The sequence below is a fragment of the Rhizophagus irregularis genome, chromosome 20 (genome assembly GCF_026210795.1).
Source record: "Rhizophagus irregularis chromosome 20, complete sequence".
NCBI classification, from domain to species: Eukaryota; Fungi; Glomeromycota; class Glomeromycetes; order Glomerales; family Glomeraceae; genus Rhizophagus; species Rhizophagus irregularis.
The window spans coordinates 2986322-3001956 of NC_089448.1; the positions used below are offsets into that span (position 1 = coordinate 2986322).

The following is a 15635-nucleotide window of genomic DNA, read 5'->3' on the forward strand; positions in this document are numbered from 1 at the left end:
TTCAATTGCCCATAATAAAAATTACTTGATCACGAAAATTTTTTTTTCTTTTTTATTGTTAAACAAATAAAATCCTATTATTGTAACCTATATTTTTTGGATTTTTTTAGAAAATTAGGAACTTTATTTGATGCAAAATATAATTGCCAATTTTCATGCTCTAGCATTTCTAAGATTGCTGATTTTCGTGAATTTTTATTCCCCCCATCTTTCAATGTATTTTGAAAATAAAGGCACACCTGCATATGGTTCTTTTTTTCTACTGGTGAACATGAAAATGCAGCCAATCCAAACTCATGATGGATTTCAAGAAACTCTGCGGCATGATTACATAAAACATGAATGTATGGTGTTATATCTTGGACACGATACATACCTCTAACAAAATTACTTCTATTTGGATGTCCTGTAGAAGGAGCTGTAAATGCATCTAACCAAGATTTGGCCTTATAACGAAAAAATTCGCCTGTTGTTTTCTTGTCTTGCATTAAATGATATAGTTCATTAAATTGATCCCACAAAGCACGAAACAGCAAAAAGATCAAATCCTTTGAGGATTTTTAATTTGTCTGGACCCATCAGCGAAGTGTATAATAAATTATTGGTATTTTTTTCATGCCAAAATTGAAATGATATGTTAAGCCTCTGCATTTCCAATAAAATTTTGGCTTTCCAAATTTCTTCATCTGCAGTTTCACGGCGAAGATCAGAAATCATTAGCTCCCACAATCTATCTGTTATCCGCAAAAAAATATGCAATTCGTCAACTACCCAATTTTGTAGTGGTATCATATAAAATAATGGTTCTTTGATGTGGCCATTTATTTGTTTGTAATTAATTTTAATATCATCCATTGATTTGTTAATTGTTTTTGACGTAGTAATAATATCATTTTTGCTACAATCACACCAAGGACAAAAGTATTGTGCGTTAGCAGCTTTCATTCCCAAACAAATTGCCAAAAATTTCCAATCGGAACTGAAATACAATTCTACTGGCCAATGATTACCACCTATTTGATAAAAACCTCTCTCTTTTAATACATTTAAATCAGAAATTAAAGGAGCTAGTGCATTTCTAAGAGAATCATATGTTTCAGCACCTGGATATAAAACTAATGTGTAGTGATTATCTGGTTTCTGTAATCCATTTAGATCATTTAATAATGTCATTGTTATCATGACGTGTTTTACTTTGCGTCCCACATTACGACCATCTCCTGAAATTCGAATATGTAAAGTTGATCTTCTAGGAATTAAAATTCCTTTTTCAATATATAATGGTATAATGTAATTTAAAATATCTGTTATACGGCGCTGTCCTCCTTTGCCAATTGATTCCAACATATTCATAATAATTGTACTATCAGTAATATCTGGATTTCCTGTAATTGGTTCAAATGCAGTTGGTTGTAACAAATCAACTAGAGTCATTGGAACTTTTTTTTCATTTCTGCATTGATTTTTTGTCGGGAATCACATATTACATTTTCACGTGGAAGATCTTCAATTCGTGCCAGAGATCGATAAGCTTCTCTTGAGATATGGCCCCTATCCAAAGACTTAACCACTGCTTCAATTTTTTTCATTTCCTCTATTTTACCCAACTTTCCAAAATTAATTTCATATATATCATCATAAGTTTCAAATTTTATTTGTTTAAGCTTTATTTGATCATCTGGATGAAATGTATTTCCTTTTTCTTTTTCAACTATATCTAGGACATGTTGTGACAATCCAAGTATTTTGCGACGTTTTTGAGAATTACCAAGTTCATCAAATGGACGAATTTTAAGGTCTAAAGACATTGTTTTGCGCACTCGTTCAACACTCAGTAACTTGAGGCCAAAAAGTAAAGGACCAGATATTTTTCCTTTATTCTTTCTATTTGACTGGTTTCTATTTTGATTTTTTCCAATCTCTTTCGTTTTATTAAACTCCTAATTGTATAAATTAATTAACATTATTTGTTAAATATTTTTTTTTCAAATAAGTGTACCTGGTAGTACTTGCAGGCAGCATCTGTCAGAGACTCCCAGGAATGTACCTCTCTTGCAAAATTATCCCCAAAGCAAATTTTATATAAAGGCCTTTTTTCCATATATTCAATTGAACATTTAACTGTATGCATTGCTTTGCCATATTGGGTCTTGACAATATAATTATGAGGAATGGGATGTTTCGGATTTTTGGTATAATAAAGTTGTTCAGCAAGAGGATATGTTCCTTCTTTTATGATCTCATAAAAAAAAGTTCTTTTATTATCAAAAAGCTTTATAAATACACTTTTGGGATAAGTGCTTTCTTCTATCATAGTTTATGACTACTCCTAGTTTTGACAAAAATATGAATAAAAAAAAATATGTGAAAAAGTTGATTAAAAAGTGAAAAATATATAAAAAAAATATAGTTACCGAGATGTGAAATAACTGGGATTGCTATGATGAAATGAATAAAATATAAACACCATAACAGGACTGACGTGTGGCGGGTGGCCACGTGGGTGTATTAAACAAGATACGAACCAGCATTCAATCTAAATTTAGTTATAAGACCTGATGATCATGTCCAAATTAAAATATTATTTATTAAAAAGAGTATCTAAAAAAAGTTTTTTATCTAAATACGAATTTTTTTTTTTTGAGGAGTACATAGGCTGTATATATCTAATATATATTTTCTGATAAAAAAAAAATTTTTTATTTTTTCAAAAAAAAAAAAAAAAATTTTATTTTTTCCGGTCAAAAAAAAAAAAAAAAAAAAATTTTATTTTTTTCTGGTCAAAAAAAAAAAAAAAAAAAAAAAATTTTTTATTGTTTTCCGGTCAAAAAAAAAAAAAAAAAAAAATTTTTTATTTTTTTTATAGATAACCTTAACTGTTAATATATATTTTGAGTTTGGTAAGTTCCTAGAAAAAAGGTTTCATTAAGAAATGTTCAAAGAATGGACTTGAAGCCTTGTTAATGGTGTAATGGGAAACTAATGAGAGTCTATTGGGAGCGTATATTCATCATTAACATGGTCATTTTTTTTGTTTATAGGAAATAGATTTGGAGATCTTAATAGGAACGTATTCTTGTCTTTAACCTGAAGTAGAATTACGATCCAGATGATTTATGGATCGGCCACATTTTAATAATTATATACGTCTTTGATCAATAAAAGAATTATTTTTTTTTAAGATCTCTTATAAGTATACCTCAATATATAATTTGATGAATTTAAATATCTCATCCAAAAACAAAAAAGAAAAGAAAAATTAGTAAGTTAATCAAAAATCAGAAATATTCATCCGTATAGATAATAAAATTCAATCTGTTTTGATTATGTTTATTTTTATACTTTAATTAATAAAATAATTCATTTATTAGGGTCATCCTATGATGTTGAATAATGACCTGCTGGTTATGCATAATTTAAGAAATGCGGGGTATCACATTCCAAATATTGATTGAGGATATTTAAAAATGTTGATCTTAGTTAATCATCCAGATCGTAACTCTAACCTAAAGAAATGTTAAAAAATGGACTGACGAGTTTCTAGGTAAGTTATAATAACGGTGTATATTTGACATTTAACCTAAATTAATATTGTTTAACATTTCTTTTTTATTTATTCTTATAGAGAACAGATTGAGATCTTGCGTAAATTGTAATAGGAACATGCACTTGTCTTTGACTAAGAAATGTTAAAAAATGGATCGAGATCTTGAGTAAGTTTATAATAGTTACAGTATGTATATTTAGCATTGATCTAAAGACACATTACATTATTAGTGTTTTTTTCTTTATTTTTATAGGGAACCTTATGTACAGTAAATTGTAATAAAAAACGTGATTGTCATTAAACCTAAAGAAATATTAGAAATGGACCTGGAATCCTTAGATAAGTTGTATGTTCGTTTTTTGCTAAAGCTCTGTTAGTTAGAAGGATAAACTTATTATCTTTTTTATTTGTTTTTTTAACCATATAGAAATAAATTTTTTTATTTCTTTGATTTAGATGTCATCAATTTATCGATGATAGCAATTATCCTCATATTAAATATATGGCCTCTAACAATTAACAAACTGTTACATATCAATGCATTAACTTTCATAATACGAAGGGCATAAAATCTTTATTTTACTTATGTAAATTTACTATATTTTATAATACTTTAAATAAAATCTTCATCAGTTTTATAATAAACTACCAAAGATAAAAAAACAAATCATAGATCAATAATTGCAAATTTAAAAATGGATAAACGATACTTTTTATGATAGTAAGATGGTGTAAAAAACATTTATTTTTATTTTTTTATTATGTCTATAGATATCTTTTTATTTGGCTAACGTTTAAATATTTTTTATGGTAATTACAAACAAAAAATAAATTTCAAATATCTAAATTTATGTAAGTTCATCTTGATTTAAGAAACCTATAATTTAGAATTGGCTTCGTATTCATTTTTGTATTAATATTAATTTTAAATTCTGGCCAAAATTATGCTAATTCTGGCCAAAATTTATATCACGTTAAATTGTATTTTTTAAAAGTTAAATCTACTTATCTGGTTATTGCATTTCACATCCTAATTTTGCTGCATCTTTTTTAGTATAAAATTCAACATATTTAGACAATGAATCAAATTCGCCGATATGTACCGTCACAATTTTCAATAATGCTTCAATTGCTTCATGTCGATCTTACAAACTCTGCATTAAGTCCAGGATTAAATCGTAGATCTGCACATGTTGAATAAGGGTCTGGTACAAAATCCCGAATGTCAAAATCCCGAAAATCCCGAACCGGGCAGCATTATGCTTAATGTTGGCCAATATTTCGGGATTTCGTACCATTCGGGATTTTGACATTCGGGATTTTGTACAGATCCCGAATGAATATCCATAGATGCATGAGAATTACACCCCACTCAGGTGCATATCAAAGGTTATAACCTTACTATTTGTGTCACAAGTGGATATGATATAACCTTTGATATGCACCTGAGTGGAGAATTATCACTCGATTTCCGATTTCGTCAAGTCATGTGGCAGAAAATTTTTCCCACAAGTCGAATTTTTCAAGAGCGAAGGAAGCAAAGGAAAATAAAAGGGAGGAACGGATTTCTTAAGGATGATAAAGGAGTGAAAAACGCTATAAAATAGCTAAACCAAAAGATATACAAATTATCTGTTGAAAAACAGGTACTCTTTCGTTAAAAGCTCGAAGAAAAAGGTTTGTTCGTATTTCTAAAAAATTATTATAGTAATGGCAAGATAGTCTTCTCTTGTATATAGTTCGGAACTGAGTACGTTAATAGCCGCCCACATAGTGGTAAAAAGTCCTCTCTGAATTTTGAGTTAACCACGGCTAAGAACTCAGATTTTACGGGTTACTGCACTATACTAACGGAAACGAGGGAAGTTTTTTTTTTATAAATAAAATGCTATTTATATATAGTCTAATTTTGCGCATCTTCGATTTTGTCATTGAAATAAAATTTGTGATGATTAGGCAATATAGTAAGCGCATCGTTATTCTCTTCGCGACTTTTCATGCTAACGTATTCTTTTATTATCTTTTCTTTATGTTAACCATGACAAATAAATTATCTATTTATTGCAAGTTTCATTTTGGGGTTTAAAAAATAAATGTTTACACAATAAAACAATAACTCATTTTTATTCCATTCATTCTTCTCAACTTTTCTTTTAAAAAACCAATGTTTTACTGCATTATCTTATATCTTGAGCGAAAACCCTGCCTCGATAATGTATTAAGCTTCTACTGTATATAAAATTATTGGGATAATTGTAGTAAAAGGCCCCTGTATAGTAACTGTCCTATTTATAATTATAAAATATGTTATTCAATGTTTTAAAAACACTTTCATTTTGCAAAAAAAATCTGCTATCTCAATATTATGTACAGTATATTTACACTTTTTAGTATTTCTTTGATTTCGTAATGAGTCTTCTCAAAACCAATTTACAACTAATTTGAAACGTGCGATTTCAATAGCATTAAAACCTGAGTTGTCCCGAACTTTGGTGGCTTAGGTAATACAATTTCTTGTACAATGTAAAACAGACTCGTGAACATCACGAAAATTTACTTATTGAAATGCGCACGATCAACCCATATGACGAAATACCTTTGACTAAAATTACTATCTAATTAGTGTATTTTAAGCCAAAAAACAAAACATTAACAAACTACAAGTGTTCAATTTTCTTTGGGATGGCTCCATAAATTCAAGTATCATAATGGAATTCACCAGCAAAACTTGAATAGGTAAGTTTAATAAATTTTTAATTGAAAAAAATAAATAAATTTATCATACTTCTATATACAATATTGATAATTTGTAGGTTAAATCCCAATCAATCAATTATCATCTTTTATTCCCTTCTGGAATTTTGCCCTTTCTTTTTTTTAGGCTACCTATAACCCATTTTGGTTTAAATTCTTACCATATTCTTGTATCATATCCATAGTTTCTATCATTCTTTGGTCAAAAGAAATAGTTTTTTAACCGTTTATACATATATTTATTTGTTTTTTAATTTTTCTTTAAGGGTAACTTTTGACCTAACCTAGTATTCTGGTTCAAAATCCAGTCCAAGAACCGTTCCTAAAGAAAAAAGATTGAAAAAAACATTAGTAACGTTCCTCAAATTAAAGAAGCAGCAATTTCCCCTAGCTTACAATTCCAGTATTCCGGTTCAAAGTTTAAGCCTGAAGCTGTCCCTAAAGAAAAAAAGAAAGAAACAATAATATATATACATGTTTTTTTAAAAAAAGTTATTCAGTTTAAAAAACTGAAAAAAAGCAAAAATAAAACAAATTACATATATTTATTTGAATGATTCATATTTTAAAAATATGTCCTGGTACATGGTTATTAGATTTATCAAACAAATATGAAGGTACTTATTTTTTCACTTATAATGTTAACAACAAAGTCTTCTATGTAAAACAACATAAAATTTTAGTAATAGCTAATGTATATTCTTTGTAAAAAAGCTGAAACCCATTTTTTTTTAAAAAAAATAAATTATTTGGTTTAGAAGAATAAAAATAAATAAAATTTTTTTTCGTTTGAAAAAAGATTATCTACTAATCGGATCGGTACATCAAATCAGAAAGTCATATGACCAAAATGTTTACCACTACCGTCGTAAAAAAATGGTCTGGCATTTTTTTATATAAATTTTGCAATAAAAAAAATATTGGAGCATTTTCAATATAAGAAATTTTGGGTTAATAGGTCAATCAGGTCAAAGCTGTAACCCGACCCGATTCAGGTCATGAATTTGATGTCCCAACCCATCAGCCTGACGGGTCATCTGAATTGACCCTTACCCATTTGGAGCTCTATTTAGAAGATTTTTGTGCAAAGTATTTTTAAATCAGCAATTTTGGAGATTATTATAATTTTATAAAATTATCTTGGTAAATTGCAATTTGTAAATTTTTGTAAAAATTGCATGAAAAAAAGCAGTGATCTGATGAAATCGATTTGTTGATCATTTTTGGCTTAATGTACTTCGAAAAAGATTTTTTTATGAGTTATAAAAAATGACGATGACAAAAAAAAATTAATATCTATTCATTTGGTTTAATTAATTTCAAAAAAAAAAAACTTTGTAATAATAATTAACTTTAAATAACAATGCAAATAATAGAAAACTAATAGTTTATTATTTGATCATTTTTGGTTTAATTGTTTCATTATAATGAAATAAACAATTATTAGTAATTCAATTAATAACTTTATATCTTGCGTTATCCACAATTTCCAATAAAAAAAATTATTGTATAAGTACTCCCTTTGCTCGGTTGGGTGGTGGGTGGGCTTGGACTAAGAATCGGTAAATTATTATTATTATTATTTTTTCAAGGAATCCAATTTTTTTTTTAACTTACTTGAAGATAATAAAAATCAATTATTAAATTCACAAATCACAATCTATGTTAATTACACAAAAGTAAAAAAGTTTATTAATTATTAAGAAATATTTACATTGTTTGCATTCCAATAAAAGAGGCGCAAAATTCTAAATTTGTTTATGTAAACACATGATAAACAAATCGACAACATATTTATGTAATATAAAATTCTGTTAATACAGATTTATTTACAACTACTTTATATATAAAAATATAACCTGCACTTCTAGTTGATACCATATTATTTTTCTGTATTTTTGGAAAAAGTATTTAAACAGAAATCATAGTAAATTTCATCTCTCTAACTTTCTCATTCCCTCTTCCAATTCAACTTTCTATATTTTTTGAACTATTCCTAAAGTACACCTAAAGCACAATGCATTGTCCTAAGTTTATTCTAGTTATTTTTTTCTTTGTCTCATGACATGGAATCTTAGCGCACATGGAAAACATAAATCTACGAAAACTGTGTGTACTACTCATAAACCTACTCATTAACCCACTCATCTCCGTCGTCGTCATAATAATAATGACCATCGCTGTCATCGTCACAATCATCATCATCATCATCATCATAAACCTACGAAAACCGTTCTTGTTGTCAACCTGGGAATCCTGGATTTAAAACTTCTGGCGAAATTCATACCTTTGCTTCTCTGGATACTATAGAAACTATCGAAAATACAACTCCAGAAAAATGTTGTGAAGTATGTTTTAATAAACCTGATTGTATTGAATGGGGTTTCGCTCCTAATATTAATCAATGTCTTATGAGTACTAATAAAGATACTTGCAATAACAATATTATGATACCTATTAATAATATTACATGGTGAAATTATGCGATGTGACGCAGATGGTTGTTTGAAATCGAAATCGAATTAATCTGTTTCTAAATAAATAAAATTACGTAATATTCATCTTAAGATTTTATTTTAGAATTTTAGTTTTTAGATATAATGTGTATAATAGAAATTTCTTGTATTAAATTTTATAATTACATCATAGTTAATAAAGACAGGTAAATATGGGTTCTACTTGTAGAATCCTGATACTTAAAAATAAAAAATAGGTCATTTACGATATCTTAACTATGACATTTTGCTTATAAATTCATTCACATGTTCCAAAAAATTTGGTAACGCATATTATTTTTAAAGCAACGAAAATTTGAAAATTTGATGTAATTATTTATATTAAAAATTTTCATTTTCCGAAATGAATTATAATAATGCAATGTCGTTATGAATGGATTTTATTGAAAAAAGTTGAAAGAATATAAAAAAAGTATCGTGTTATTCTAACGAATTGAAGGATAAAACATACAAATTGGATGTGCAAATTGGAAAGACAAGTCAGAATGAGAGAGATATACAGGACAACAATGAATATAGAAGTCTTGAAATATGAACTAATTGCATCATTGAGACAAATGAGTAAAATATCAACACATACATATATTTCTTTTAGTATTAAACATTTCTTTTCTCTTGACTTGTTGGCAAAGTTCAACCTTATAAAAATTTATTCCGTGAATCCGTATTATTATATTCCATGTTATTTCTCGTAAATGTATCATATAATATTCACGGAATTTTTACAGAAATCACGGATAAAATTTTTTATAGGGCAACCAGTACAAATAAATCAGAAGGAGGATTTCCGAATTTCTAATTGATAGAGCGTCATGTAATTTTTTTTTTTAAAAAAAGGAAACATTTTATTCAAATTAATTTATTTCTAATTAAAAAATTTTTAGATTACCCTGTATAAATAATTTGAATTGTGTAACATTGAAAAGTGTGATATTCGTGCGTTCAATCTATTTCGTATTTATCATATCATAATTAACTGACTACAATAACCAATCTTTAAACTAATACATCAGCTTTTACCGTAAAAGATGAAACTACCTTTTTAGTCTTTTTTTTTATTAATTTTTTTATCCCTTTTTTTATTATTATTGTTTCTTTTGGTTAACTTAACCAGAATTTTTTCTTATTCTTTTTTTTTTGTTTTATTTTTATTGGATTTTTTTTCAGGGGATTTTTTTTTAATCGGAATTTATCAATTTTTTTTTAACCCAAAAATTATTGCTTATTCTTTTTTGGATTGGGTCAAGACTATAATCAGATTAGAACTTTGTCCTACAGCTTTTCGATATTTAGTGAGATTTTTTATATTGGATTCTGACTAATAAATTCGTGAAATTTTTTTTTAGTTTTTTTTAGTGAGAATTTTTTTGATTTAGTGAGAACTTTTTTTGTTTATTGAGATTTTTTTTTTCAATTTAGTGAGAACTTTTTGGTTTATTGAGATTTTTTTTCAATATTATTTCCGACTAATTAATTTGAGTGAAAATTTTTTTTTTTAGTGAGATTGTTTTTAATTATATAAATACATAACAATATTAATAATTTTGTAATATCTATAATAAATTTTTTGATAAATCTATATAACTAAAAAAATTTGTCTGGCGTTTGGATTAGTCTCATAAATAATTTGAATTGTGTAACTTGAAATAATTTAAACCCGTGACATGATCTATTTATTCGATCCGTGACATTCAATCAACTAATACAATTTCAGTTAATGAAATTTTACCTAAATCAGAATTTCTTTTTTTAATTATTAATTAAATTTTTCTCCCTTTCTTCTTTTGGTTTAGTTTTTTTTTCAAACCGAAAAATTTTCTCATTCTTTTCCTGTTTAGATTTAATTTTTTTTTTCAAACTAAAAAAATTTTTTTTATTTAAATAATCCTATTATTTCGGTCTTTTAAGACCGATTTTTTTTATATTATTTTTTTTCGATCTTTTTTTTTAGACTATTATTTGTTTTTAAAAAAATATTTTTTTTTCACTCTTTTTGGACCAAATTATTGTCCTTTTTTTTCGGAATGTTTTTCGGTACTTATTTTTTTTTCAGATTCCTTTTTTCAGAAATTCCTCTTTTTTGAACCGATTTCTTTCTTTATCTTTTTTCTTTCCCCAAACTTTTTTTAAGAAATAAAATATTATATTAAATAATTATATTGGACTCATAGGTATATCTGCAGGCGGGTAGGGTGTAATTTATAACTTTTCCTTTAAATAAGGAACACCGTTCTCTTTGAATATAATAATAAAAATAATAAATAATTATATTTACAAAATTATTATTTTTTTTAAAAAAAAATCAATATAACATGTAGGAAAATTGACCGACGTTGATAAAATGATTAAGATTCTTTCGATTAAATTGATTTTCAAATTCATAAAAATAAAAAAAATTGATATTTTTACAATATTTTATAATTAATTAATTGAAGAAATTGTTGATTTATATATATAATAATAGACTATTATAACCAAATCCATATCCAAAATTCTCTAAATAATCACCAGATTTTTGAATAAAGATTTTAATTCAAATGGTTTAATTAAATTAATAATTTATCAAGTAAAATGAGTATCAAAAGAAGGATAATAAATGAAATGAACAGATTTTAATACATTTAATTGTTCAAATATTTTTCCTAAGTTGGTTATAAGTTTAAGAATGACGTAATATAAATTTTATTATTATAAAATTTATAATTAATAAATAAAAATATTTGTAGTATTTCATAATATTAAAGTTTTTTCAAAAATACTGCTACATTATTATAAATATAATTTAATACATATTATTTTATTATTTTTTGTTAACTAATTATTACCATATTAAATTCCTAATTATAAACATTAATTTACTTAGTATTACATTATAATACTAAATTTTTCTATTTAAACAAACTCATTTGTCCCGGTGCGAAGCAACGGATAACTGCTAGTATTTTATTATAATTATATGATATTTTCTAATAAAGTTATTCAAGTATAATTTATAATGTTTATCCTTATTTTATATTGCCAATATTTAAAGTAGTAATTAAAATTTGAACATTTTAAACATAATATTTTTTTTATATTATAAATTAACTTGCAACATTTTTGTACGCATGATTTGAAATCAAGAAATTCTTTTATAACAAAAGTGGAATCGAATTTAAAAAAATTGGCTATGTATAAATATAAAATTAATCAATTATAAATATATTAAATATATATTTTTTATGTACAGTATTAATTTTTTTACTTATAATGAACATTTTGATTTGACTTTTGCTAATATTATAACAATATTTTCTCTTTATTATTTTGCAAATTTATTTATCCAAATGATAATGGGTATCACAATAAAGTCAATTAACATCATATACCGATAATGATACCGATACCGATTTTAAACACCGATAATATATCGATTAACATACCGATTAATAAAGAAGAAATTTTTTTGTATTCTGCTGATTTTATTAAATTTTTAAGCGTTAAAGTAATTATTTATGAAATCTTATAGTTTTTAAAATTATGGAGCGTATAAAAATTTCAAATTTATTTTTGTATGGACCGTGCGTTTGATAATGCAAAGAATTTATTATGAAGCGCAATTGAATTAAATTAGTGAAATGTAAGGTGATTATTTTATTGTAAATAGAAATGATTGACATTACTTTTTTCTATTCATCCTATTTACCGCAGCTTGTCATTATGGAAAAAAGTGGTTTTCTTTGTCAGCCACACAATCATCAAACACAATATATCTAAATTCGATATTAACATTCCCTTATATATATGTTTTATTAAAATATATAAATAAGGTTTAATAACGAGTATTTAAAATATTTTACATGATTTGGTTATTTTTAAATAAGAAACTTTTGTGATATTTTCAAATTATCAATTAAATGGAAAAAACAATGAAATTTTTTTTTATTAAAGGAACATCCCTTTTTATATTTTTTACTTAAGGGTAGAGTATCCTCCCTAGTTTTATTTTATTTTATTTTATTTTAAAGATATGGACATGACTGGAGCCAAACGATACATAAAGACAAACATAAACTACTAGTCTAATAAATCCTAAATTAAAGATAGTGCCCAACCTCTCTGGAGGAGCCAGAAAAAGTCGCCCTGCCCGTTATTTAAAAAATAACTGTGGGCATAGCCTACGTCGTGAAAGAACAAGATAAAGAAAAACTCGCAGAAAAAAAATTAAAATTAAAATTACAAATAGAAGAAAAAATTATAAAAATCTAACTCTAAGCTACTAGGTTGCCGGATAAACGAGGACCATCCGCCAGAATGTAAGAAATTACAAGTACACAAGATCAACCACATCGGTGGATGCGGAGTATTGGTCAGACGAGAAGTAAGGCGTGAAAAGGATGATTGTCCTGTACAGGGAGTATGGCTGAAGATGAAGGTCTCTTCAGGACGTGTAATGAGTTGCGATTTTGTGGACTGGACGTAGAGGAAACAGTTGGTGCAATCCTAGGCTGAGTAGTTCTTAATCGCAATTTCTTGCGTTTGTTGTTGCGTTTGGGACGTTTTTGTTTCTTAGTAATACCATTCCTTCACTCCTAAATACGTAAATGGGTGCATTGTCGTGGCCATATTTGTTTATATAGATGTTCATGTAAGGAAAGTAGAAAATCCCATATAATGGTACGGGTAAGTTTATCATTAAAGGTGAAAGAACGGATTAAATTGTATAAGTTTTGAGGAATTAATTGATGTAAAATCAAATAAATTTGATGATTAAAATAATTATTATTATCAATAGGAGAAAATAATTCGTAAGAATTAATTGAAGGTAAAATTGAAGAATTAGAGGAGACATTTGAGTCTATTAATTTGAAAAGAATACTTTTGTGATGATCCAGAGTAGTGTTGATAAAGGGAAAAAGGTTGGCACAAAATCCCAAGTGATCATTAGAATCAGGTTGATCCAAGCAAAAAGGGATGCCAGTTGCCGGGTATAAGTCAGAGTAATGTTTTAAAAGAATATCGCCGCAAGGAAGGATATGATTAAGTGATTTAATTTTGAAAGCATCATATGCTGATTTGGTAGTACTACATATGTCAGAAGTTGAATTATAGTGTAGCCATGATTGAGTTAATGGCCAATGTATGAAGGTGATAGGAAACCGATCGAAAATAGGAATCAGTGAAGAATTTCCAAGGAAATTGTCAAAAGTATGACAATCTGTGACAGAGTGACAAAATTTCCTGATGTTGCGATCGAGGGGCGCAATTGAGGCCCAAAGCGGGGTCATCAAAGAGCCCGGAAGTTGAGTAGGATTGATTTCGATAGGAGGTAAAGAACGAGCCATATTGGAGAAATTATCTGCCATGTCATTGAGTCGGTCATCAGAGTGGGCTTTGACTTTATGAAGAGAGACCAACAATTGTTTCTTGTTAATTAATGTGTCTATTAAACGCCATGAAATATTATTATTACATTTCAAAAGTTGACGAATTGATGTCAGTTTGTTGGTGACTTTGTGAAAGGTATCAATCACATTAAGGGAGTCAGTGTAAATGTCGACTTTGCTCCCATTCGGGACTGAAATAATAGTCGTGAGAAGGGCATAAACCTCAGCCTTAGTTGAGGATGGATTAAACGATAAAGCATCCATGAAGGCCACAGGCGGAATGGATGTAGTATCAGAATAATTTGAAACTTCTATCCAAGCAAAACCCATTTGCGTAGTAGTATTAATCTCAGAGTTAAATTTGGAAAAAGAACCATCTGTATAAAAATAAAAGTTTTTTGAGTATCAAATTATTTAGCTAAATCTATTAAACGATTAATAGTGTCAGGATTTTCTAACATAATATTATTAATAAAATAAGGTGAAGAAAGGTCTAAATTTATATTCAAAAATTTTTATGAATTAAATTCGAATTAGAATCTAAATTTGATAAAATGGGAATATTTGTAGGTAAAACATTGGGAACAATTAAATTATGTTTGTTAAAAATATTGAACGCTAGTATCCTCCCTAGTTAAATTTTACTCCACTGGGGTTTGTGTCATGTGCCAGATAAACAACCGGTTAAATAATTTACCGGTATATGAAATCAGTCATTGTGTAACATTTAAGACATAGGGAAACAAAGATAATAAATAAATCTAATATTATTTAAAATACCATATCCCAAGATCGTATCGCTCAGATCGGAAAAAAAATTAACCGGTCAAACCGCAGTTACAATTGAGCACAATTTGTATAGCTCGATCGGATCATATCATAAGCCACGCGTCACGTTAGTTTATCAAAATCGATCAGAGGCGAACACCTATTTTCATGGATCAGTTTGACTGACCGCTGATCGTTTTTGTAACCAATCATTTAGGGGCACATTTTGCGATCAATCCGGTCCAATAGTTTTAAAACATCATACAAAAGTTTCAAACCAAAAATTATAAATAAGGAGGATATTTTAAGTCAAAAAATAGAAGTTCAAACCGTGGCTTTTTAACCATATAGGTTTTTTATGTTAGGTATTACGAAAGTTCATATTGTACCAAGAATGGTATTACAGAGTTTTTTTTTTTGGACATTTGCTATATGGCGATCACCACGCCCTTTTTTTTTTAGCCCTTTTTTTTTTAAAAAAAAAAATTTTTTCTTTTTATTTTTATTTTTATTTTTATTAATGGGTTCCAGTTAGAAACCTAACATGGACGCGATTATAAGTAGAAAATTACATATAAGTTAAAATTGACAAAAATACTAACTAAACTACACGCGAAAATAATCTACTCAAACCGGTGGGCAATTAACAGGAAGAAGGTATAATGTGAGATACTAAAATTAGAC

General features: G+C 27.2%; 1 protein-coding gene across 1 annotated transcript; it reads right to left on the bottom strand.

The window, feature by feature from the left end:
- Positions 1-77: 77 nt before the first annotated feature.
- OCT59_013261 (uncharacterized protein) lies at positions 78-2314 on the bottom strand (the record flags this gene model as incomplete). The annotated part of the gene is made up of 6 exons (XM_066140691.1): positions 78-446; positions 520-734; positions 1029-1140; positions 1207-1424; positions 1481-1940; positions 2048-2314. The coding sequence occupies 6 exons, from the start codon at positions 2312-2314 to the stop codon at positions 78-80; spliced, it is 1641 nt and encodes a 546-aa protein (XP_066001549.1).
- Between the last annotated feature and the right edge of the window lie 13321 nt (positions 2315-15635).